The following is a 24,393-nucleotide window of genomic DNA, read 5'->3' on the forward strand; positions in this document are numbered from 1 at the left end:
GGAATAAAATTTACATGCTTTCTATTTGCTAGAAAAATATATCTAAAATTAATACAATTTTTTTTATGTTTTTTCTCTTATTTAAAAAATAAAATGTTATTCTCTAAATTTAGAAGAATGTAAAATTTAAATTTTATCTTTCTTTTTTGTATTTGTTATCAAATACAATTCACATTTAATAGTACATTAACTTAGTTTACACTCTCACATTATAGCTTCCTTCTATAATTATAACTTTCTAGTATGAAATATTATTTGCAACAAACAATTGATTACATAACGGCAGTTTCAAATTACATACCATCTATTTTTAAAGAATTACCCAAAAAAAAGGAAAGTATTTCTAATTTTAGTAATCAAGGAACAATTATACCAATGACATCACCTTTTGTAAGGCTTGCAGGTTTATCTGGTGCTGCTGCAATTGTTTTAGCTGCATATGGATCGCATTGTAAGTAATAAAAAAACAAATAATCAATAATTTTTTAAGCTTTAATAAAAGAAGAATACGAAGTTTCAGAAAGTAACAAAAGAACTTTTGAAATAGCTTCTAAATACCATTTAGTTCATTCAGTAGCACTTCTATTTTCAACACAATCTCGCTATCCAATTGTAACAGGAGCTCTATTCGCTGCAGGAATTGTTACGTTCTGTGGATCATGTTATTACATTGCTATTAAAGACGATAGAAGACTCGCTCCAGTTACGCCATATGGAGGACTTTGTTTTATATTGGCTTGGTTATCATTCGTGTTGTAAGAGAAAAAAAAGAATATTTTTTAAATATAATCATTTTTATAATGTGCACATGTTAATTTTATATTTAAAGTAAATAAATACTTTTTCTCTATCTTCTCTGGGCATCTGTTTAAATGTAAATAAATCATTGCATAATTTTTTGTTCCACCTATTGTGATGTGCAGGCATAAAAGTGGAAATTTCAAGATCTTGCTAGAGTATGGGTATTTGTTTTTTTTACGGTCGTTTTGGGGAAATATTGACATTTAAAATTTTTCTTAAATGGAATGTTTTACGAAAGTACACATATTACCACATCCCAAAAAATATTTCATCATTATATTGAATATTTTTTGATATGTAATTTTAAATCGTATATATTAATTTTTTTTTTATAAATTTATTGAAATTTCATTATTAATGTGTTATTTTTAGGTTCACTAATTTGTTATCATGGGTAAGGAAAAGATCCATATTAATATTGTTGTTATCGGACACGTCGACTCCGGAAAATCCACTACTACTGGACATTTGATCTACAAATGTGGAGGTATTGACAAGAGAACAATCGAGAAATTCGAGAAAGAAGCCCAAGAAATGGGTAAAGGTTCCTTCAAATACGCTTGGGTTTTGGACAAGCTTAAGGCTGAAAGAGAACGTGGTATCACTATTGATATTGCTCTCTGGAAATTCGAAACTTCCAAATACTACGTCACCATTATTGATGCTCCAGGTCACAGAGATTTCATCAAGAACATGATCACAGGAACATCTCAAGCTGATTGTGCTGTCCTTGTCGTTGCTTGTGGTACTGGTGAATTTGAAGCTGGTATTTCAAAGAACGGACAAACCCGTGAACATGCTCTTTTAGCTCAAACTTTAGGAGTAAAACAACTTATTGTTGCTTGTAACAAGATGGACTCTACTGAACCACCATACAGTGAGGCTCGTTTCAATGAAGTTACTACTGAAGTACAAAACTTCATCAAGAAAATCGGATACAATCCAAAAGCCGTTGCTTTCGTTCCAATTTCTGGATTCCACGGAGACAACATGCTTGAGCCATCTACCAACATGCCATGGTTCAAAGGATGGTCTGTTGAACGTAAAGAAGGAAATGCTTCTGGAAAAACTCTTCTTGAAGCTCTTGACTCTATTGTCCCACCATCTCGTCCAACTGACAAACCACTCCGTCTTCCACTCCAAGATGTCTACAAGATCGGAGGTATCGGAACAGTCCCAGTCGGTCGTGTTGAAACTGGTATCCTTAAACCAGGTATGATTGTCACTTTCGCCCCACAAGGAGTTTCTACTGAAGTTAAATCTGTTGAAATGCATCACGAATCTCTCACAGAAGCTGTTCCAGGAGACAACGTTGGTTTCAACGTAAAGAACATCTCCGTTAAAGATATTCGTCGTGGATCTGTCTGCTCTGATTCTAAGAATGACCCAGCCAAGGAAGCTAAATCTTTCACCGCTCAAGTTATTATCATGAATCACCCAGGACAAATTGCTGCTGGATACACTCCAGTTTTGGATTGTCACACTGCTCACATTGCTTGCAGATTTGCTGAACTTAAAGAAAAAGTCGACAGACGTACCGGAAAGAAAGTTGAAGATGCTCCAAAATTCCTTAAATCAGGAGATGCAGGAATCGTTGAACTTATCCCATCCAAACCACTCTGTGTTGAAGCTTTCACAGATTACCCACCACTTGGACGTTTCGCCGTTCGTGATATGAGACAAACTGTTGCCGTCGGAGTTATCAAGGGAGTTACCAAATCAGATGGAGATGCTAAAGCAACCAAATCCGCTCAAAAGGCTGGTGCCAAGAAGAAGTAAATAATATACATTTTATTGTTCTCTTGTTACGTTTGGTCTAAATGATAAATTATACCTGTTGTTACATTGTGTTTTTTTTTTTTTTATTTGACAATTTTTTTTACAGTATTTTTAAAAATATTTATGTTTTAAATTTGATAACATTTTCGTGTTAGGACCATAGTGGTAGATTGTACATCACTTTATGGTATAAAACAATTCTTTTTATGAAATATGCCCATTAATATTTCGGATGATAGCAATGACTCTGTAAGTCAAATTGTATAATTTTTTAGATTTATTTCTAGTGTCGACTATTAGTAAATGTTATAAGAACATTAACAACGAGTGCTTCAGAAGATCAACGAGAACATGAGAAGAATCGTCTTGAAATTGCTTATAAAAATTCTGGTGATATTATTGATAAGCTTATAAAAGGTGAGTTGGATGTTTACAAATAATTGTGTTTATATATTTTTTAGCTCATGAGCCAGATGTAAATGCATGTTTAAATACATTTAGAAATGTATCAACAAAAATCACCAGATTTAAAGAGGGTACAAACAACGTCAAAAATAATCTTCGTCAGTCAACAACATTACTAGAATGTCGACGTGACGATTTAAAAAAACTTTGGATGGAAAATGAGGAGCAAAAATATATTTGTAATATTTTAAAACAAATTAATGAAATAAAAAATATGGAATTAACAATTGAAGAGTATGTTAAGGAAGGAAAATTTAAAGATGCTGTTAATTTATTAAAAAGAAATGAAATTCTTCTTAATGGACAATTATCCTGTATTGAGGGCCTTAGCCAGATAAGACATAATGTTCATGATATATCTAAAAATTTATTAACAAAAATTATAGATGATTTACTTAGAGTAATTATTATTGAGCCTTTTGAAAAACATCTAGTTGCATTAATAAAAAATATTAACAAAAATACATTACAAGAATCTGAACTTTGTAATAAATTATTACAAAAGTATCAAAAATCTATTAATTCAAGAGATTTTGGTTTTTCAAGTACTACTGATAATGAGGAATTTATGCATAAAGCATGCATTAAAATTTCTGATTCAATTGAGGCTCTTGCGGTATTTGATCAAGTTGATGCTGCATTAAATCAAATTTATTCAAAAGAAAGTGCCTTATGTCAAAAAGGAGTTCACGATACGGTAACAGTTTTAAATGCCATAACACATAGTGAAAATCGTGATTCTAAATTATTATATCAATTAATTCAAAGTCTTATTACAGAATTTAGAGATTCTTATAAATATCATTCAATTTTAATTAAAGAATTATCTAAACATTCTGCTTATAAAGAAAATTGTCCAATTATTCTGGAGAAGTACTGGGAATCTTGTCAAAGAGCCATACAAGATGTTATCAGTGATCATTTAGATATTTGGCCTCAACGTTTCAATAAAAATGAGTCGTCATCAGATAATAGTAAATTGTTATTCCGTTTTAGTTCTGGAGCCTTAATGTCATCTCAAGGTACTGTAGAACATGGTAAATTAAATAATCTTGTTTGTCAAACTGATCCATATAATATTATAAATATATTTCATTTATTAAATCATTTTGCTATGGAAATTCAATCTATAACTAAAAAAGAACCATGTGATCTTTACACATTTTTGAATAGTTTTATTATGGATAGTTTTGTTGAAAAAGTTGAAAAAGATATATCAGGAAAATTAAATATTGTTTTTAGTAGTAATGATGTGTGGACATCAGTTGTTAATGTTCAATCACATGAAGTCGTAAGTTATATAAAGTACAATTCAATATTAATTTTATAGAGTGTACTTGGAAGTGTTGTAAAAGTGAAAAATATGTGTGACCACATCTTTGAATTAATTAAACATATGGAAACATATACTTTGCGTTTTTCTCAACAATGGTTATTTATTTTAACAAAATTTATTGGGTATATTGAAGAAATTTATAATAAAATTACAATAACTAACTTTGGAAGTGATAATCAAGTGAGAACAAGTGGTAAGATAAGCGCTGCGTGGGCAGTTGATGAAGATATTTCTAGATTATTAAAATCACTTCCAAGTTGGATTGCTATAACAACACAAACACCTAGTGAAACCACTCCAACATCATATCAACATAATTTAGGTACAGAAAGTGAATTAGACATAAAAAAAAGAAATCAAAGAGAATCAGAAATATTAATTGGTAATTTAGGTGTACAAAAACAAATAAAACGAAATGAACTTGTAACTGATATGGAACATATAAAAATTTTAATTCTTATTCATGAATCACTTCAATGGTTTACACTTCAATTTCGTTATTTGTTGGGACGACTTAGTAAGAAATCTAATGAAATTATTCAATATAAAGTTCCAGATATTGATTCAAATAATTTACATATTGGTGAAGATACAATGATAAATGTTTTAAATTCTAAAATAAGTAAAATTGAAACAATATCAGAGACATGTCTTCTACTTATTCATTTAGAATTAAGAGTTCATTGTTTCTATTATATATATCCTCTTTCAAGAGCTGATTCTAAGTACAATGAAGATGAAAATGATCAAGAAGCTACAGATTTTAGGAATGATTTATATATATTTCATAAAAATTTATCACAATTAACTTCAAAACATAAATGGAAATATCTTTTTGAAGGTCTTGGACATTTGTGTGCTTCTATTTTTATTCATTCAAGTCAACATATGGCTAAACTTCGTGAAAATGGAAGAAAAAGAGTTTGTAGAAATATTTTTGCCGTTCAACAATTAATGAGTCAAATAACAGGACGTAGAGAAATGGATTTAGATCGGGCAAGATCATTTTATGAATTATTAGATCATGAACCTGATAGATTATTAGCTATGATTGTTGATAAAGGTACTACATTTTCAAATACAGAATATTCATATTTATTATCATTAGCAGTTCGTTCTCATCAAATATTATCCTCTCAACCTGGAGCATTGGAAAAAAAGATGACACAATTAAGAGAAATTTTAAATGTTATAAATAAATAAATAAATATTATATAATTTATATAATTTCATGAAGTTTATTATACTTTTGTAATTTTTACATCATATTTTATATATTTGGTTTCAAACCAATTTTATATTTAAAGTTGTTTTTTTTTGTAATTAATTTTTATAATATAGTATTCAGGTCATATGTCTGAAGAAGAGTTTAACTATTCATTTGATTGGGAAGAAGTATTAGAAGGTACGATAGAATATGAAAGTGGAATATCAGCTGATGTATCATTAAGTAAAGTATACATTTATGACGACGATTTAATGATGGCTGGAATAAAAGGTATTGAAGATGTTGAGGAATTTGTTAAAAATTATCAACCTTCAGATGAAGTTTTAGTTACTAAAAAAAAAGTTATTCCATCAGTTTCAAATCCATTAGTGGGTTCTAGTGATAGCCCTGGTGAAATTTCTGAAAATGTAGTTTCTAGTAAGAAAGATATTAGAGAAAAAAGAAAAAAAATAGCATTAGAGTTAGCATCTATGACATTTTCAAAGTACTGGGCAAATAACGGTGAATATTTAACATTACAAAGTTTTATAAATGATTTTAAAGATAGTTTAAATGAAGAAGAAGTATTAAAATATGAAGAAAAAATAGATAAAATCAAACCATCAGATTCATATTATCTTATCAAATTACATCGTGATCCCCTATTACAGGTTAGAATTATTCTTTATTTAATTTTTTATCTTAAATGGAAACTATTTTGTAGTGTATATATTTTGTAATTTTAGGGATTTTCAAATATTTCAGAAAAGACTTTTGGTTTAGATTATATTAATTCCCTTGATTGGGATGATTTGTATGAACAACATAGCCATTTGGTTAGAAAACAAGCATTAATGGACTTTAGTGAATATAAAAGGACAAACATCAAGGGCAAATGCTTTTCTTTTCTTGCAAACGTAAGTTTATAGTTAACTATATAAATAAAAACATCTGTTCAATCTTTATTGAGTTTTAGGTTAAGAAGGCCAAGTTTGTTAGTGGGTTTGATGAGTCTAAATATTCAATTATGGATAAATCGTCTGATGAGGAAAAATCTATTGAGATATATAATGATTGTAAGAATCCTGATAAATTTCCTATGGATAGTAAAGATTTAGAATGTAGTGAAGGATTTGAAGAAATGAGAAATGTTACATATTATTCAAATAGACCTGAATTTAAATTAAGAATACTTTCTATTAAACCTAAAGGTGGTGATTTAGAAGAAAATAGTAAAACAAAAACAATAATAAATGAGGAAAAAAGTAATAATGAAGTAAAAGAAATAGATAAAAATATTGATTTATCATTTGATCCTGTTAAAGATGAATATTTAATTGCATCAAAAGCTCGTAATTACATTAATTCTGATAGTGAAATGAAAAAATATTGGAATCAACGTTTTCGATTATTTTCAAAACTTAATCATGGTATTTTAATGGATCGTGAAGGATGGTTTTCTGTAACTCCTGAAAAAATTGCTAAACATATAGCTGAACGGATGGTTACACGTAAAAATATGATAATATTTGATGGTTTTACGGGTGTGGGTGGTAACGCAATTCAATTTGCTTTGAGGGGGGCATATGTTTATGCTGTAGAGATGGATCCTATACGCTTAAAATGTGCTATTAAAAATGCACAAGTTTATGGAGTTGCTGATAGGATTCAATTTTTCTTAGGTGATTTTTTTAAAATTGTTGAGTCATTTGTTGGATCAAGAAAAGGTGACAAATTTTCTTCTAATAATCAACAAATTGTTGATGGTGTATTTTTATCACCACCATGGGGTGGCCCAGAATATTTAACCAAAGAAGTTTATGATTTAAAAAATGACATTCCAATTGATGGGTTTAAAGTTTTTGAGTATTCTAAAAAATTATCTTCAAATATTTCTTATTTTTTACCTCGTAATACACCTCTTAAGCAATTAATTTCTTTAGCTGGACCTGGTGGAAAATGTGAAATTGAACATTCAGTTTTAAATTCGAAAATTAAAACACTAACAGCATATTATGGAAATTTAATAGCTCCAACATAACTATATTTTGTTTATATTTAATAAAATATTTTTTATTTAATAATGAAAAAATATTTTATCTTAGTCAGTATTATATTTTTTTTTTTTAAAATCTTCTTACATTACTTAGAATAATTATTTAACTAGACATGTGTCTTAGCAATGATAAAGTATCTCTATTTTTCAATATGTCATTGAACTATTAGTAAATAAACAAATTTACTCATAATTTATCTTAATGAACTCTTATAAACTATCATCTTTCTTAATATCTATCTAAATTATGATTCATGTTTATTTTTGTTAAAATGTAACACAAAAAAGCTATAGAATAGTTTATAAAATGTATAAAAGAAATTTTAATGAGATAATATTATAGATTCTAATGGTCAAAATTTTATAATTATCTATAAACAGAAACATTAGATTGTAATGGAGGTTTCACATCCCCATCAATTCCATTTATTTGATGTTGTGCAAAAGCATTTTGAGGTGCAACATTTTGTATTCCAGACATTGAATTCATTAATTTTTGTTCCTCCTCTCTTTTTTTCATGATAGCTGCAGCTTTTGGATTCAAATTTCTACTCCGTACTTGTTCTTCCAATTGCGTAATAACACTAACTGCCTGATGTAAAACATTAAGTTTTGTTTGAGCTTTATCATTAGTTTGATTTAGGTGTTGAGCACACATTCTTCCTAGTTCTTTAAATGCACTATTAATATCACGAACACGTATACGTTCACGGGCATTATTAGCTGATCTTCTATCTAATTCTTTATCATCTGATGACTTTCCATCATCATCAGAATCTTTAACTTCACTTTTTAAACGTCTATTAGATCTGGAAGAATTTCTTCCTGTAACATTATGATTACTAGGGGAAATATTCATACCATGCATTGAAGGTAATGAATTTGTATATTCTGATGATGGGATAGGTTGATATCCATTGGATAGCAATTCCCGATGATTTAATGACTGAGATTGATTAACTGAAGGAATATTATAAATATCTCCTGGAATTTGGGATGATAACAAATCGGATGCTGGTAAATTCTAAAAAAAAAAAGAAAAAAATTTTATTATTATAATTATATTTTATTATATATAAACAATTATCAGATAATTTTTTTTATTAGTATTTTTAAATATGTAACATCAGGAGGAGATATATATATATATATGTGTAATATGTATTTAATGAGAAGAAAATGATGACGTAAATAAAATAAGATACATCTTTTTGCAATTAATTAATTAATAAAAATAATTATCTGAGAATTTTTTTTTAAGGTATTATTTTAAGAGGATAACTAATTATAGTATCAAACTTACTTGAAGAGAAGGATGAGAAGGTTGATAGAAATTATGTGGATTATTAAGTTGATTATGAATAGATGTCAATGCTTCTGGTTTTGTAGGAACGCCATTAATGTTTTCTATATTTGATTGAGGAAAACTATAAACTGGAGATTGCAATGATTGAGAATGGCAGCTACTAAGTTCAAGAAGATTGTTAATTGTAGGTTTATCTGAGGTTGTTGGTACATGATAATGATTATATGTTGGTGTTGGTGCTGGAATTTGTCCAGGTATTGTTGATGAATTTTGGTAATGATTTGTTGGCAATGTAGAATATGAATTACTATTTTCTGTGGCATTTTCGTATATTTTACCTATTTCAACAACCTCTGCAGAGTCACTGCCAGATGCTGTAGTTGGTGGTTGCATTGATTGTGGGTATGCTGGAGATGATACTTGTGGTACTGAATTTGTTACATTTGTCCGAGAATAAACATCATTATTTATACCATTCATATTTACCATTGGATTTGGGTAAGGTGTATGGATGGGAGGATATACACCTGTAATTTGATGTTGATTACCCCAATAATAATGAGATTGATCTGGTAATGAATTTCCTTGATAATTCATATCAATTCCAGGATAGGATGAATAAGTAGATGAAGATACAACTACTGATGGAATAAGTGATGTATTAACACCATTACCAGGTGATCTTGAATTTACAGTAGATGGAGATGTGTTAGTATTTGAATTTTGTGGCAATGATGCTGAAACTGTTGTAGTCACAGCTATTGACATTTTTATGAATAAATTTTTTTTTTTAATTTAAAATAATAATCTATTAGTGGTTAATAGTTTTTTAAAAAAAAAAAGAATAAATATCTCTAAGGATATCTGAAATAGGTACATTTATATATTGCATAAATAAAAATATTTTTATTTATAATAAAAAAAATCATAAGTAAATATTAAATTTTATTGATATATGAAATAAATACAATAACTACACATTAAAAAAAATTTTTACAAAAATTTTACCGAAGAGAGAATATATAATTTATAAATATTATCAAAATGTATAGTTTTTTTTTTTCGCTTTATATTTAATGTTATAATAATTAAAAAAAATTAGTTTAAATTTAAAAAATGGTTTAATATATGTTATCTTATTAAATAAAAAGAAAAAAAGAATATAATTATATAAACATTTAATATGGTAAAAAAAAAATTTAAATATTATATAATAATACTAAGAATATATTAAATTATTATAAATAAAAACATATTGATAATAAAATAAAAATAATTTTTTTTTTTATTTTAAATATAAATTGTAAAAAAAATAAAAGTATTTTAATATTAAAAAAAATATTATAAAAATTGAAAAAAAGGTTATTAATATTGTACTGTAAGTTAAATTATATTTAATAAATGTTTCTATTAACAATTTTGAAATAGCATTTTAAAAAATGTCCTCAATAAAAAATTGTTAAATATGATCAACTACTATTTCTAAACTAAAACTACATAGGAGGATTTGTGTTTAAAGAAAATAGTAAAACAAAAAGGCGTGGCATTATTTTAAGGTTGAGAGTAGATGACATAGTTATGTCCCTACTTCCCTCTCGTAAATGGAATTTAAAATAGATATATGGATAGAAGTTTTCTATAAAAAGCTATTATAGTGGGGGGAGTTTACATGGAAGATGTTTATTATATGTGTTTTAAGTGTAAACGATTGTCATATATAGAAATTATAACATTACTAAAATATACAAAAGAAAAAGACTAAATAAGTTTATTAAAATAAAAACAGTAATAATAAACTGGTATGCCATAAATTGTATATATATATAAATGTGTATATTATATATACAGAAATAAAAATAAAAAAAAAAAGGCAATCACAGATAAATAAATTATTTGTAAAAATATTAAATATATATATTTCATAAATTTTAATTAAATATTACTTATAAAAACTTCAATTAATAATGAGAAAATAATTATTAATATTATTTTTATAAATAATTATTTAAATTATTAAATAGAAATTTTCTTTTATACTAATAAAATATAATTTAAAAGTAGTTTATGTTTTTGACATTTATATGCCAAAAACACCCTTTATTTTATAATTAAAAAGAAATATCATCTATATACATATATATTATAGAAATTTGATATAAATTGATATACTATTTCGATTATAGCTAAATAATCTAGAATCTATTTTACAAAGTAGTCGGTAACTAAAAGAAGAAAGTTAAATTATAAGAAAACAGTTTGTCACAAAATAATCGCGCCAAGAAGATTATAAAAGCACAGCATGATCCACTTCACGGGGAAGTATTAATAAGGATATAAAGTTATTTTCAAAAGAATTAAATAGATAGTAGCAGTTAGCGAGAAATGTCATAATTAAATAGAATGAATACAAAAATAAGACTAAACTATATAAATAAAAAATAAAGATTTATTGTTGATTAGTTTTATAATTTTTGCTTTAAGAAACATTTAAGGTGTGAATTGAGGCTTAATATGTTTTGATTTATAACTTTAAGGATATTAAAAATGATTAATTATAGAGTTTTGCCGAAATATGAATTTAAAAAAAAAGAGGGGGTTTAATTAAAGGATTTAATAAAATGTACTTAAATAAAAGAAAAATTTAATGAAATAAATTAAAATAGAGATAACCACCTTATCGGTTTAAATATCATACATTGTGTAGTCCATATAGTATAAGTATATCATTCATTATCATCTTATCTAAATTAATTTTTTTAATTTATATTGAAAAATAAAAGATATATATTATATTAGAAAACTACCGTAACTTAACATTCCTTTATATCATTATAAGTATAATACAAGATATGAAAAGAGAAGAAGGTACTGTCATTATACATATATATTGGCAAACAAATAGCAGTATTTTATATTATAGTTATTGTAAATTGATGACAAAAATTTGTAAGAAAAAAAAAATTAAAATTTATAAATTTCATAAAAATAATATTAAAAATTTACGCCTGATAAAGATACAAAAATATTTTTACAATTTTATTTCTACAACATTTGAATTTAAAATAAACAAATATATATATATATATATATATATATATATCTATTCATTTTACCCTTTAAAAATAAATGAAAAATGATTTTTGTTAACATAACCTACCATTTGATTGTCATATCATTACTACTATTTAATATAAAACTTATGTATAATAATAGATAAGTATTAAAATTACTAAAAACCTTCTTTTTTCTACCTCTTTTCTTTTTTGTACCGCCAACACTTTATTAGCACACTCCTTTAATGGATGGAGAAAAAATTTTTCTTTTTTTTTTTTAAATACTTTTTGCCTGCGCTTCAATTTATATTAAGTTTAACATGATGATGAATAAGGTAACAATGATATATACATAACATATTTATATGTATAATAAAAACTTTTTTAGGTAATAATAAAGTTAAATGCCATTAATAATAGATAACTTAAAAGAAGATAAAACTTTTTAATTATATCATTAATCAGACTGACATAATATATACATAATATGATAAGTAAATATAATATAATAGTCTTTGTTTTAAAAGGTTAACTAACTCTTTATAATTTAATGACAAAAATTAAAAATATATTTTAGATTTATATATATATATATTTTTTTTTTCTTTCAATGTCATTTACTTTTTAACAAAAAAAAAATATATATATATATTAATAAAATTAAGATGACAGAAGAGGTAATAAGTTACATTCATTTTTGTTTAGTAATAATAATATAGTAGGAAGATATTTTAAAAGTAATGTTTACATCTGGTGGCAGATTTTATTGAAAATGAAAGAAATGTTATGTAATGTTTTGGATATATTGTAAAAGATAGAAAGTTTTTATAAATAGTAATAAAAATTATAAAAAAAAAGATAAAATAAGAAAGAAAGAAAGAAATATATTATATATATAATATATATAAGTATGAATGGAAGCTACAGAATGAAATAAAGAATCACTCATGTTAAAGAAAAACCTTCCGCCATTCATAAAATTATTCATATTAATAAATATATAGATATTATATTAATTAAATTACAGTTGCTCCAATATCAATATCACCAACATATTATAACCTTATTTATATGGTTATTACTTGTATATTTATAAAGAGATAAAAGGATAAAGATCAAAAGAGGAATGCCGATAGTATAAAGAAAAGTTAAACATTTTAATAAAAATTATTTATGCAAAAATTAAATAAAAGTAAAATATATTTTTTTTCTTAATAATATTTTGAAATGTCCTTCTTAATATATAATATAAATAGATACTGTATAAATGTAGATATTATTTTTCATAAAACAAAAATAATAGATATATAGAAAAAAAAATTGAAAAAATTATAGGCAAACATTCTTTTTATAAAAATAATCAAATAGATGCTCGTGATACAAAATTTATATATCAAATAAAAAGGGATGTTGAGATGCTTTACATTGTAAATGTTAACAAAAATTATATGTAATATAGGATTAGTTAAAATAATATAACGATACGTAAAAGTATACCTATGCAACATTTTTATAATATCCATATTTAGTATTAATGGGATAATGATGAAAATGAATAAGAGACATATAACCTACTTGAAGCAAATTAATACCTATTGTTGATATGGATTTTGTACACTGAAAATAGAAGAGAGATTGATTGTAGAGTCAGATAAACGACAGCTGTTCAAATCAAAGCTTTAAAAGGCCTTTATTTTCTTTAGTATAAAAATATATAGCTAGTAATATTATGGAATGTTAGTATTATGCAATGTTTAATTTTTAAAATCTTTTTAATGTTTTTTTTTAATATAAAAAAATAGTTTTCTACATATATATATATATATAAATGACTATGAAATATTCATAATTTCTTTTTTTTTTTTTAAAAATAATACAATTTAAAATAAAATCTTTTCGATAAATATTTTTCTTTAACTAACATTTAACAAAATTCATTGAATGGCAATACATAATCAACTCCAGATGTTTCTAATATATTATACTTTTTTCCGCTCCTCTTCATCATAATATCATCTATCATTGAATTGAAGCTATTTGTGAAATTGATATATATATATATATAAAGATCTTTACAATAACTAATTATACATTAATATAAGCTTTTTGAGAAATGAACATTATTATTATTATAATATAAGATATTATTAATTTATTATAAATTATTCATACACTCATTTACTTTACCAATAGAATGTAATTTATTTTATTAAGCAAGATGAATTAGGAATCGTTAAATAAACTCAAATTTTTGTTAATTAAATTACTTGTTAAAATCATAAAATTTATACTTTAACTAAAATCGAATTTCTTTTTATATTATAATTTGTTTAAGCCTATTAAACTATACAAATAATTAAAATATATTGTCATTTCTATGATAGAGATGGGAATAAATTTGTAATAAAGTTGATTAAAATAAATGAAAAAAATTATATAAATAGTGAAAAAGAAGTGTCAAATTTATTTAAATTTTTTATTTAAACAAATTAATAACATTTCTAATATTTTGTAAAATAATAAAATATGAAGGAAAAAAAAAACAAACAATTTTTAAATAAAATGTCTATATTTTTATCTTGAAAATTTGTAGGTATACTGTAAGAATTATATATATGTTATACTGTTAATTTTAATTAAAATATTAATACTTTATTATAACAGGTGATATTATTTAAGAAAAATATCATAAAACCATAGCAATATGAATTATAAATTTTTTTTTTTTAAATAAATATATTTTAATTATAGTTTAATAATGCATTTTAAATATTGTGTAAATTAATTACCAAGTTTTTATAACTGTGGTAAATGTTAAACACAATAGAAAAGAAAAAAAATTATTATCTCATCAAATTTTGATAGTATTTAAGAATAAAAGTGTTTTGTAATATAAATATAATAGTTAAATAGGTAAATATAAAATATTTATTATTATTAAACAAAATTTAACAGTGGTCAGTTAGGTAATAATCTTTATATTATATGCCAATAAACTTTATTTTTTCTATTATATTATATATTTCTTTTGTTAGACGATTAAATTTTTTTAGACAAAATTTAAAGAAAATGACATTGAGTTATGGAATATATATATATTTTTTAATCTAAAACCAATTTAGGGTGATTTTAAATGTACTATAAATTTTAAGTAAGTTACTTTTTTTTTTTTGTCTTTTAAATCGGAAGGTAAAAATAAAAGAACATTTAAAATGTGATTAATGATCCAGGAGGATAGTTAAAAATGATGTACTAAAGAAGGATTGTAATTGATTGAAAAAATTTTATATGCCAAATCTACTAGTAACTATTATATTTTTTTTTATTATAAAAAAAAATGTTCCAGATTAAATATTTTAGTTACTATTAGTAGAATAAAATATATATTTTTAAATAGAATACATGAAAATTAATTGAGCAATTTGTAGTCACAAAAATGTACTTTGTTATTAACAATATTAAAATTCTAAAAACAATAAAAAAAATATTAACAAAAATATTTACTGATCTCTTGTTGATAGTAAATTTTTAACAACATCCAAACGTAATTTGAATTCTTTATTAGCATCCTCATCATCATTATATTTAATTTCAAAAAATATTTGTAATCCTTGAGCTAACAAATCAAATTTTGGATTAGAAAGTAATTTTTCAAAAATTTCATTTATTTTAGAAACACTAGTAGTTGTAAATAATCTTGAAAAAATATTTTTAAGAGTTATTCCAGTGACACCATTAATATCACTAAAATCAACTATTCTTAAGACTCCTAAAGTAACACTTCCATTTTTAATTAAATCACCAATTAAGGAGGCTAAATTATTTCTTTGTCTCTTCTTTAATTCATTCAAATTTTTTATCCTATCCCATAAAGCAAACTGAGTCGTTAACTAAAATAAATGTATACATAAATCATTCTCCATCTGACATATTAATGATATTTACACTTACCTTGAAACGATTATTATAAGAACAGAATTGTTCAATAATATATCCATAAAAAGGATTATAATTACTTTCTAATGTACAACATATAATTGCAACATGAATTATATCACGTTCCTGAGTTTCTTTTAATTTTAATGACATGATACGTTGAAAGACATCCAAAGCATCCTCACCTGACATTATAATACAAAAAATATTTTTACGATGTTCAAGGTTCATTTTAGCTTTTTTAGCTAATTCTAATAATGATGAATCAAAATTCATAAGACTACATCTTTTATTATTTATATCTTCTTTAGATGAAGGATTTGCAGAAGGTTGCCAGGCAGAACCAACAATCCACCATCTTCCTCTTTCTGAGGCATGTAATAAATCATCAACACTCATTCCTAATACTCCTTCTTTTTGACTATTACCTCTAACAAAACTTTGAATAACTTTAACCATATGAAGCATATCTTTTTCATCAAATTTTGTAGTAAATTTTATCACATTAACAATTTTTAATTCTAATAATTCTTCAACTAAAAATTTTAATTTAAAATTATCTTGAATATCTTCTAATAAAGGTAATTTTTTTTTCATAAATGATAAATGTTCATCAAATAAAGTGCTATCTCTTTTTTTTAAAGAACTTCCTGTTGTCATGTACATTGATTGAAGTAATGATAAATTGCATTCACTCATATTTTGACAAATTATTGTAAATAATTCAATTAAAAAATTTGCATTTATAACTTTAAAATTATATAAATTACCTAGAAATCTTCCAATATTACAAAGTCTATACTCTTCATTATCTATTTTTTGTTTGATTCTTTTAACAAAATCACATACCAGATGTTCAATTATATAAAATGTTATTTCATTTGATATTGTTGAATGCATAATTGTTAAAAAAGCAGCATACTCCATAATCATCCTATCAGCCATTTCATAATTTTTATCTATAGCTTGTAGGAGAAGTTTATAAGTTAAACGTTTAACATCATTTTTACTATAATGATTCCATGTATCAAGCATTATTTTTTGTGAATTAACAAAAGACACCTCACTAAGACGATTCATGAGAGCTCTTATTGTTTTTTCAACTTTAATTGTTTCTTCTTTAGATTCTTCTGATTTATTTTCATCAAGTTTTGATAATTTTTCTTGTAATCTAGATTCTTTATCAACAAGCTCTTTAGTAGATTTATAAATACGTCTTCCATATATATCTTCAACAATATCTTCATCTTCATCAGACATAATATCACCATCCATAGATGTAGGTGAGGTTTTTTCTTCCTCATCCATTTCTATTTCCTCTTCATCTATTTCTAATTCTTCTTCATCCATCTCTAATTCTTCTTCATCCATCTCTACTTCTTCTTCATCATTATTTGTTTCATCAATTTCATTATCACTCTCATTAAAGAATCCTTCAACATCCATATCCTCAGTTTTGTTTAATTTTTCTACATTCACTTCACCAATTTTTTCTTCTTCTTCAACAACAATTTTCCTACTTTCTAAATCACAAAAATCTAAAAGATAATCTAAACCATCATCATCATAATCTTTTTTCTTCTTTTTTTTATTAAGTCCTAATAATTTTTCATAATGTTGTATATCATCATCATCTCTTTCTGCTTCTCTTCTTAGCATTTCTTTTCTTTCTCTTTCCTCTTCTTTACTTAATTTTTCTACCTTACAATCACTAGGATCTTGAAACATCCTCCTTTTATAATCCTCCACCTCGGAAGCTTCTTTATTCTTTTTATTCCTATTTTTCTTTTTTTTATTTTTTTTTTTACAACTCTCAATATTTATATTATTTTCTTCATTTTTTGATTTACGAAATTTTTCCTCAATCACCTCTTTTAACTTAAAAAAAAAATAAAAATAATAAATTTCATTTTATACTTACATTTTTTTTTCTATGAAAAGCCTCTTTGGCTAATTTTTTAAATTCTTTCTTTTGTTTTCTTTCTGCTTTTCTGTTACTTTTTGTATTTAATAGTTTTTCAAAATCCATTATTTAATAAAAATTAAAATATATGGAATGTAAAACTTAAATAAAAATGACGTTTTACCAATATATGAAAAATGATTTGTCTTGAGGAGATATTTTTGTAAATGGCGGAAAGCATCTTTTTTCTTATACTTCAAAGGAGGATCTTTATTTTTATCAATTAAATTATGGATGATTTTTATGATGATGTAGAATTGGGAGATTTTAATAAAGAAAAAGGTGTGTTTTTATTTTTGTTTATTTATGTTATAAAATTTTATATATTTAAGAAGATGAAGACGGTCCTGTTAATCCTGATATTGAGGCTGTTGAATCACCAGATGAGGATGCCAAGAAATTAAATAAAGCTTTAAAAGCAGCAAAAAAGAATAAAAGTACTGGTACAAAGAAAAAAAGAGTTTTTAATGAGTTAGATCTTATTGGTGCTAATGGATATCGGAAGTTATTTAGTATGGTTAAAGATATCAAATTACCAAAAGAAACAGAAGTGGTTTCATCGAGAAAGTTCGTATGTTTTTATTTTTTATCTGGTTATCTTTTTTTTTTATTATCATTATAGTGCAAAGATGTTACAGCTATTGAGGATAAATTTATAGCATGGGCAAATGAAATGCAACCAAACATGAAGTTTTCTGAATTTTGTGGCAAATGTCAAATGTTAAATAAAAAAAAAGTTGTCCTTGATTGTATTAAAAGTTTAGTAGAAGAATTTTATCCTAAAAGAAATAGTGAGGTAACTCCTTTTAACAATGATGTTTTTAACACATTAATTGGACTTGAATGGAGAGTTGTTGACGATGACATTGAAGAAATAAAAGATTTTGAAAAGAAGTATTCAGAGACTGATGAGTATTTTAAAAATTATGTTGGAGTTATGTAAATTACTCTTAACGATTTTTGTATTTACAAAATAAAATCTATCAATTTTATATGATTTGCATTAAAAATTATTATAAGCAAATATTTTTAAATAATAATAACTACATACTCTAAAGTGATAGATGATCCAGAATGATATGAATAACTTATTCAAAAATATAAAAATTAAATATGAAATTTTTAACTACGAAGGTAATAAGTATTTTGATAAAGAAAATAATCTTTAAGAAAAACTTTATTCATGAGATTTCACTTTTGACAAGAAAATTTAAAAAGAAAGCAGCTGATAAGAGAAAAAAATTAACAAGTTATTTAAAAATCAAAATCTACAAAGAAGTGGAAAAAAGTTTAAAATGGATAACATTAAGAATTCAGAAATGAAAACAATTTAAAAAATTTTCATATTTGCATTAATAAAAATAGATTAATACAAATTTAAATGTACCTAAATTTTGTTAATAATATTTGTTGTTATGAAAGCAGACAATCAACTCTTATTTTTAAACATTATTAAAATAGTTTTATGACTAAAATAACAAATTAATGTAAATAATTACGAATTTATTTGATGGAACAAAAAAATTAAAATTTTTAAAAATAGTTATATAACATGATATGTTTTGTCAATATATAAAATTATATTTAACCAAATCAAACATTATAATATCAAATTTTAAAATATATAATTTGATATGTATATAAGTTATTAAATGATAAAAAAAATTTACAAACTAAAATAAAAAACTAAATTTTTACATTTTTAAAAATTATTATTTTAATAAATATCATAAATGAATAATTATATTAGAGTATATTACTTAATGTAAGAAATAACATTATAAACACAATTGATATTGTAACAGAAAATTTTTGATAACAAAACAATAGAAACAAAATAAACGAATAATAACTTAATTACTTTAGGAATTTAAAATTAAATGTATTGAAATTGATACTAATATGACCTTTTGGATCAAATAATATATAAATAAAAATTTATATATTTAATAAAGCAAATTTATAGTAATTAAGAAATGATTCAAGAGAAAACATGTGTAGATAAACCAATATATAAAATGGTATCCTATCAATATATTTAAAAGAAAATATATTTGGATTTTACAAATTTAACAATGAAAAATTAACTAAAATAAATTTTTTTTTGCTAACTGGAACGTATGTTGGTTAAATGATAACAAATTTTTGCTGTCTAATATATTTTTGATTATATTTTATTAAAATTCTATTTTTTTTTTATGTTAATAGATAAATAACTAAATTGCTATAATGCTGCTAAATACCTTGACTGTGATAGGGTAACTTTAAAGCCCTTTGTTAAAGAATACAGTTTCTTTATTATAATTTTGTTCTTTTAGTTTTTTTTTAACACTTTCTTCGAGGTTTTCTATTTTACAAGGTGACATTTGAGGAAATATAGCACAACTAATAGGTGTGGCAAATGATACCGCTAGCGCTGCCAGCGAAATCTTCATACCATATCTAAAATACTTGTTTTTTTGTATAAAAGGTATTTTTACTAAACGATCAATAATTATAGGTAAAAAAACCATATCAGGTAAATTCATTAAAATTCTACAAATAACAACCATAGGAATAGCATAACAAGCAACTTTTGTACTTGTTGTTAATGTATTCCCATGTTCATCTTTTAATGGAATACCATTTATAAATTCTCCACTTCTCATCATAGGTACATTTATTATATTAGCTAATGCTACAGCTCCAAATGGCACTAATCTTTTTATTACATTTGGTAAATTTAATTTATCAGCATATATTTTTAATGCACTTGCTGCAGCCATACTTCCTCCAGCTGCTGCAAAGTAACAACATAGTAATCGTGAATTTTTTAAATGTTCTTCGCCTGATCGATTTGAAAAATTAATTAAGGCATTATAAGATTGGTTAAACCATTGCCAAAATATCATTCCTTTTGTTGAACTAAAATAAAAATAAAAATTTTGAAAATAAAAAAAATAAACTAACTTACTTATAAGAAAATAACATTCCAGCAGAGATCATTGAATTAACTGGTACCTGTGAACACATTCTTCCAAACATTGGCATTTTTTCTCCAGATGTTGGATGGTAAGCTGAATCATAAATATGTTTTGCTTCCCAAAGTTCATTTAATGTCATATTTTTATCAACCTTACCATTTTCATAATCTAAAACTATTTTTTTACATTCTTCTAATTTACTTGGTGTTATAAACAAATTAAAGGGATTCACAACAGCTCTAAAGTGCCTTAAACGTCCTGAGAATGTTGATTGATCCCAACGAGGTGAATAAATATCTGGTTTAGTTTTCAAGCTTGATAAAAGTTGATCATTTTCAGGATGTATATTAAAGAAAAACAGCATTATACCATGTATTATTATTAAAAGAATTAATTATAATTAAAAAGTAAATACAGGTTCAATATTGATACACCAGTAACTATAAAATTATGGAGACAGTGTCTTGTATATGTTTATATTAATTAACATATACAAAGTGGTGAAAGAAAAATTCAAAATTTCTATTTTGAGTATGTATTTTTAATTACCATAAAAATGTTTTTTTTTTCTCATTAATTTTAGAGTAGACTAAAGATAGTAGTAAAAATAAGATTATTTCGGACAAGAGATAGAAGACAAATCAAAAATGCGTCAACTACCTATAATTGACCAAATAACTTATTAATCATGAACATTAATTAATAGTTCAAATTGTTGTCAATATTAATTACATTATCCAGTTTATTGTAATGTGGGCGTTTAATATACCTTTTAAGATCACTTTTCTTCAAGATTGTTAACATTATATGATTATTTAACTTTATTTAATATTAACATTATATAATAAAGTTTCCAAATCGTTGTAATTTACTCATATGAAGTAGAAAGATTCATTGATCTTATAAATTATATAAAAACAAACTTGCAGCATGTGACATTCATAGTTATTAAGTAGAAATTTTTATTTATTGCATTAGAAGGAATTATAATAAATATATGACCTGATTAATTAATTTCACGTGTGTATTATTTCTAATTTTTATTTTAATTAATTGCATAAGAATGATATAAATAACATCAGAATTTAAAATGATATAAAATGAAAAAAAAAATTATAATTTATAATCTATTATATTTCAAAAAATAATACCAATGATTCCAAATAAGATACCAAAAAATTAATAAATATTTTACCAAAAAACTTAAATATAATATCTTGTTTATATTTACAAAAATTTTTTTACTAATTATTTATCATTATAATGATAAATGAAGATCATTCTGATAAATGGTATGATATTAAAACATTATGTTATAAAAATGGTCCATTTGTTGAACCACAATTTGTAGCTGGTAGTGAGGTAAATATTAATTTTTATCCAATTTCTTATAAAAAAAAATTTTTTTTTTTATTTAGAATTTTGAGATGCTTGAACAAATTCGTCTACTAGTTGTTGGTGCTGGTGGATTAGGATGTGAAATATTAAAAAATTTAGCACTTTCTGGTTTTAAAAATATTGATATAATTGATATGGATACTATCGAACTGTCTAATCTTAATAGACAATTTCTTTTTCGAGATCGTGATATAGGTTTTTATAAATCTGATGTTGCGGCAAAATTTATTAAAGAACGTTTTCCAGATTGTAATATTACCTCACATACATGTAAAATACAAGATAAAGATGATGAATTTTATAGAAAATTTCATTTAATTATTTGTGGACTTGATTCTATTGATGCTAGAAGATGGTTAAATAATTTATTATTTAATTTAATTGAATTAGATGAAGATGGAAAACCTGATTTAACTACAGCAATTCCATTAATTGATGGTGGGACAGAAGGATTTAGAGGTAATGGAAGAATTTTTACTGCTTATGATTCACCATGTATGGAATGTCTTATGGATTTATACCCTCCACAAATAACATATCCATTATGTACGATTGCTCATACACCAAGATTACCTGAACATTGTATAGAATATGTCAAAATAATTCAATGGGAAAATGAAAAACCTTTTGATGCTTCTATTGATGGAGATAATCCTGATCATATAATGTGGATATATGAAAAAGCATTAGCAAGAGCAGAAAAATTTGGAATATCAGGAGTTGATATACGATTAACACAAGGTGTTGTAAAAAGAATTGTTCCTGCAGTTGCCTCAACAAATGCCATAATTGCTGCTTCTGTATGTTTAGAAGCATTAAAATTAACAACTGGAATTGCTTCAAAAATAACAAATTATATTCAATTTGAGCAGACAGAGGGTGTGTCAATGTATACATTACAATTAGATAAAAAAGATAATTGTACAATTTGTTCTGAATCTTCTAAATTAATTAAATTAGAAAAAGAAGGAACATTAAAAGAATTAATAGATATACTAATTGATGAATTTTCATTAAAAAATCCTTCAATACAAACATCTACCGGAGAATATTTATATATTATTAATCCATTAAGAAACAATTTAGAAACAATGAGTAAAAATAATTTAAAAAGGCAACTTAAAGAATTAGATATAAAAAATGGATCATCTTTAATTATTGCTGATTCATCATTACATCGAGCTTTAACATTTACCGTTCAATTAAAATAATAAAAATGGCGTAATTTATTATATATATATAAAAGATATACACTCGGTTTTTTTTTATATGTATTATACAGTTGATAAATGTTTTTTTTTGAGATTTATGAATATTAGTTCTTAGAAGGAATTCATTACACTATCGAAATTTGTATATAACCAATCATTAATTTTTTCTTTATCTAAAACTCTTTTAATATCATCTAAATTCTGCCTAATTTCTCCTAGAAAAAAAAAATTAAAATATTAAATTTTACATTAAAATGATAGAAAAAAAAAACTTACTACTTTCATCTGTTTCTGGTACTTTTTTTCCAATTATTTCAGAAGCTGACCAACTTTTATATTTTGAACGTTTAATAAAGACATCCATTGTTGTTCCAATAGCAATTTCTTCATCAGAAGATGACATTTTATATTTATTAAAAATTTAGAAAATAACTAAAAATATATTATAAGGTTTCACTAAAACTTCACATTAAAAAATGTATTTATTTTTATTTTGTTGTCGTATGATAAAAGTGCAAAAGTTTTATAACTAAATAGTGTCTCATCACGATTCCAATAAATTTTGAAAAATATAATAATAAACAATATTTACTTGAATGTATTGATAAGAAATAATACTTATTTATTTATTACGTAAGTCATTTTAAAAATTAAATTTTTTTTATATAAGTAAATATTATATAATTATTTTGAATTAATATTTAATATTAATTTATAATGAAATGTTTGTTTTTATTAATTATGACTTTTAAGAGTATTAATTACTTAGAAAATAATAATTTATTCACGTGAGTTATCTTGTAAAGAGATAAAGGCCTATCGTGAATAAGTAAGTTTAAATTAACACTTCTTTTAATATTTTTTCATATCATAAATAATATGATATAATTGTTATTATATAAATATGATGTCTATTTAT

At 24.1% G+C, this 24,393-nt stretch overlaps 9 protein-coding genes across 9 annotated transcripts; 5 read left to right on the plus strand and 4 right to left on the minus strand.

The window, feature by feature from the left end:
* Positions 1-243: 243 nt before the first annotated feature.
* Positions 244-759, plus strand: SRAE_2000115800 (Transmembrane protein 256; the record flags this gene model as incomplete). The annotated part of the gene is made up of 3 exons (XM_024652077.1): positions 244-451; positions 491-523; positions 566-759. The coding sequence occupies 3 exons, from the start codon at positions 244-246 to the stop codon at positions 757-759; spliced, it is 435 nt and encodes a 144-aa protein (XP_024505690.1).
* Positions 760-1,191: 432 nt separating this feature from the next.
* Positions 1,192-2,580, plus strand: SRAE_2000115900 (Elongation factor 1-alpha; the record flags this gene model as incomplete). Its single annotated transcript, XM_024652078.1, has 1 exon — positions 1,192-2,580. The coding sequence occupies one exon, from the start codon at positions 1,192-1,194 to the stop codon at positions 2,578-2,580; it is 1,389 nt and encodes a 462-aa protein (XP_024505691.1).
* A 213-nt stretch (positions 2,581-2,793) lies between these two features.
* SRAE_2000116000 (Exocyst complex component 4) lies at positions 2,794-7,629 on the plus strand (the record flags this gene model as incomplete). Its single annotated transcript, XM_024652079.1, has 11 exons — positions 2,794-2,829; positions 2,868-2,997; positions 3,042-4,336; positions 4,376-4,898; positions 4,938-5,444; positions 5,493-5,569; positions 5,723-5,879; positions 5,925-6,110; positions 6,153-6,259; positions 6,335-6,505; positions 6,565-7,629. The coding sequence occupies 11 exons, from the start codon at positions 2,794-2,796 to the stop codon at positions 7,627-7,629; spliced, it is 4,254 nt and encodes a 1,417-aa protein (XP_024505692.1).
* Positions 7,630-8,011: 382 nt separating this feature from the next.
* Positions 8,012-9,718, minus strand: SRAE_2000116100 (Protein daughterless; the record flags this gene model as incomplete). The annotated part of the gene is made up of 3 exons (XM_024652080.1): positions 8,012-8,469; positions 8,506-8,668; positions 8,948-9,718. The coding sequence occupies 3 exons, from the start codon at positions 9,716-9,718 to the stop codon at positions 8,012-8,014; spliced, it is 1,392 nt and encodes a 463-aa protein (XP_024505693.1).
* A 5,785-nt stretch (positions 9,719-15,503) lies between these two features.
* SRAE_2000116200 (MIF4G-like, type 3 domain and Initiation factor eIF-4 gamma, MA3 domain and MIF4-like, type 1/2/3 domain and Armadillo-type fold domain-containing protein) lies at positions 15,504-17,968 on the minus strand (the record flags this gene model as incomplete). Its single annotated transcript, XM_024652081.1, has 3 exons — positions 15,504-15,893; positions 15,955-17,817; positions 17,861-17,968. 3 exons carry the CDS (start codon positions 17,966-17,968, stop codon positions 15,504-15,506), a joined length of 2,361 nt encoding a protein of 786 aa, XP_024505694.1.
* A 164-nt stretch (positions 17,969-18,132) lies between these two features.
* SRAE_2000116300 (Replication fork protection component Swi3 domain-containing protein) lies at positions 18,133-18,845 on the plus strand (the record flags this gene model as incomplete). Its single annotated transcript, XM_024652082.1, has 3 exons — positions 18,133-18,184; positions 18,235-18,473; positions 18,525-18,845. The coding sequence occupies 3 exons, from the start codon at positions 18,133-18,135 to the stop codon at positions 18,843-18,845; spliced, it is 612 nt and encodes a 203-aa protein (XP_024505695.1).
* A 1,321-nt stretch (positions 18,846-20,166) lies between these two features.
* Positions 20,167-21,229, minus strand: SRAE_2000116400 (AT24389p; the record flags this gene model as incomplete). Its single annotated transcript, XM_024652083.1, has 2 exons — positions 20,167-20,806; positions 20,856-21,229. The coding sequence occupies 2 exons, from the start codon at positions 21,227-21,229 to the stop codon at positions 20,167-20,169; spliced, it is 1,014 nt and encodes a 337-aa protein (XP_024505696.1).
* Positions 21,230-22,128: 899 nt separating this feature from the next.
* Positions 22,129-23,474, plus strand: SRAE_2000116500 (NEDD8-activating enzyme E1 catalytic subunit; the record flags this gene model as incomplete). The annotated part of the gene is made up of 3 exons (XM_024652084.1): positions 22,129-22,227; positions 22,284-22,458; positions 22,510-23,474. 3 exons carry the CDS (start codon positions 22,129-22,131, stop codon positions 23,472-23,474), a joined length of 1,239 nt encoding a protein of 412 aa, XP_024505697.1.
* A 111-nt stretch (positions 23,475-23,585) lies between these two features.
* SRAE_2000116600 (Hypothetical protein) lies at positions 23,586-23,877 on the minus strand (the record flags this gene model as incomplete). The annotated part of the gene is made up of 2 exons (XM_024652086.1): positions 23,586-23,689; positions 23,751-23,877. The coding sequence occupies 2 exons, from the start codon at positions 23,875-23,877 to the stop codon at positions 23,586-23,588; spliced, it is 231 nt and encodes a 76-aa protein (XP_024505698.1).
* Between the last annotated feature and the right edge of the window lie 516 nt (positions 23,878-24,393).

The sequence above is a fragment of the Strongyloides ratti genome (assembly GCF_001040885.1).
Source record: "Strongyloides ratti genome assembly S_ratti_ED321, chromosome : 2".
Taxonomy (NCBI): Eukaryota; Metazoa; Nematoda; class Chromadorea; order Rhabditida; family Strongyloididae; genus Strongyloides; species Strongyloides ratti.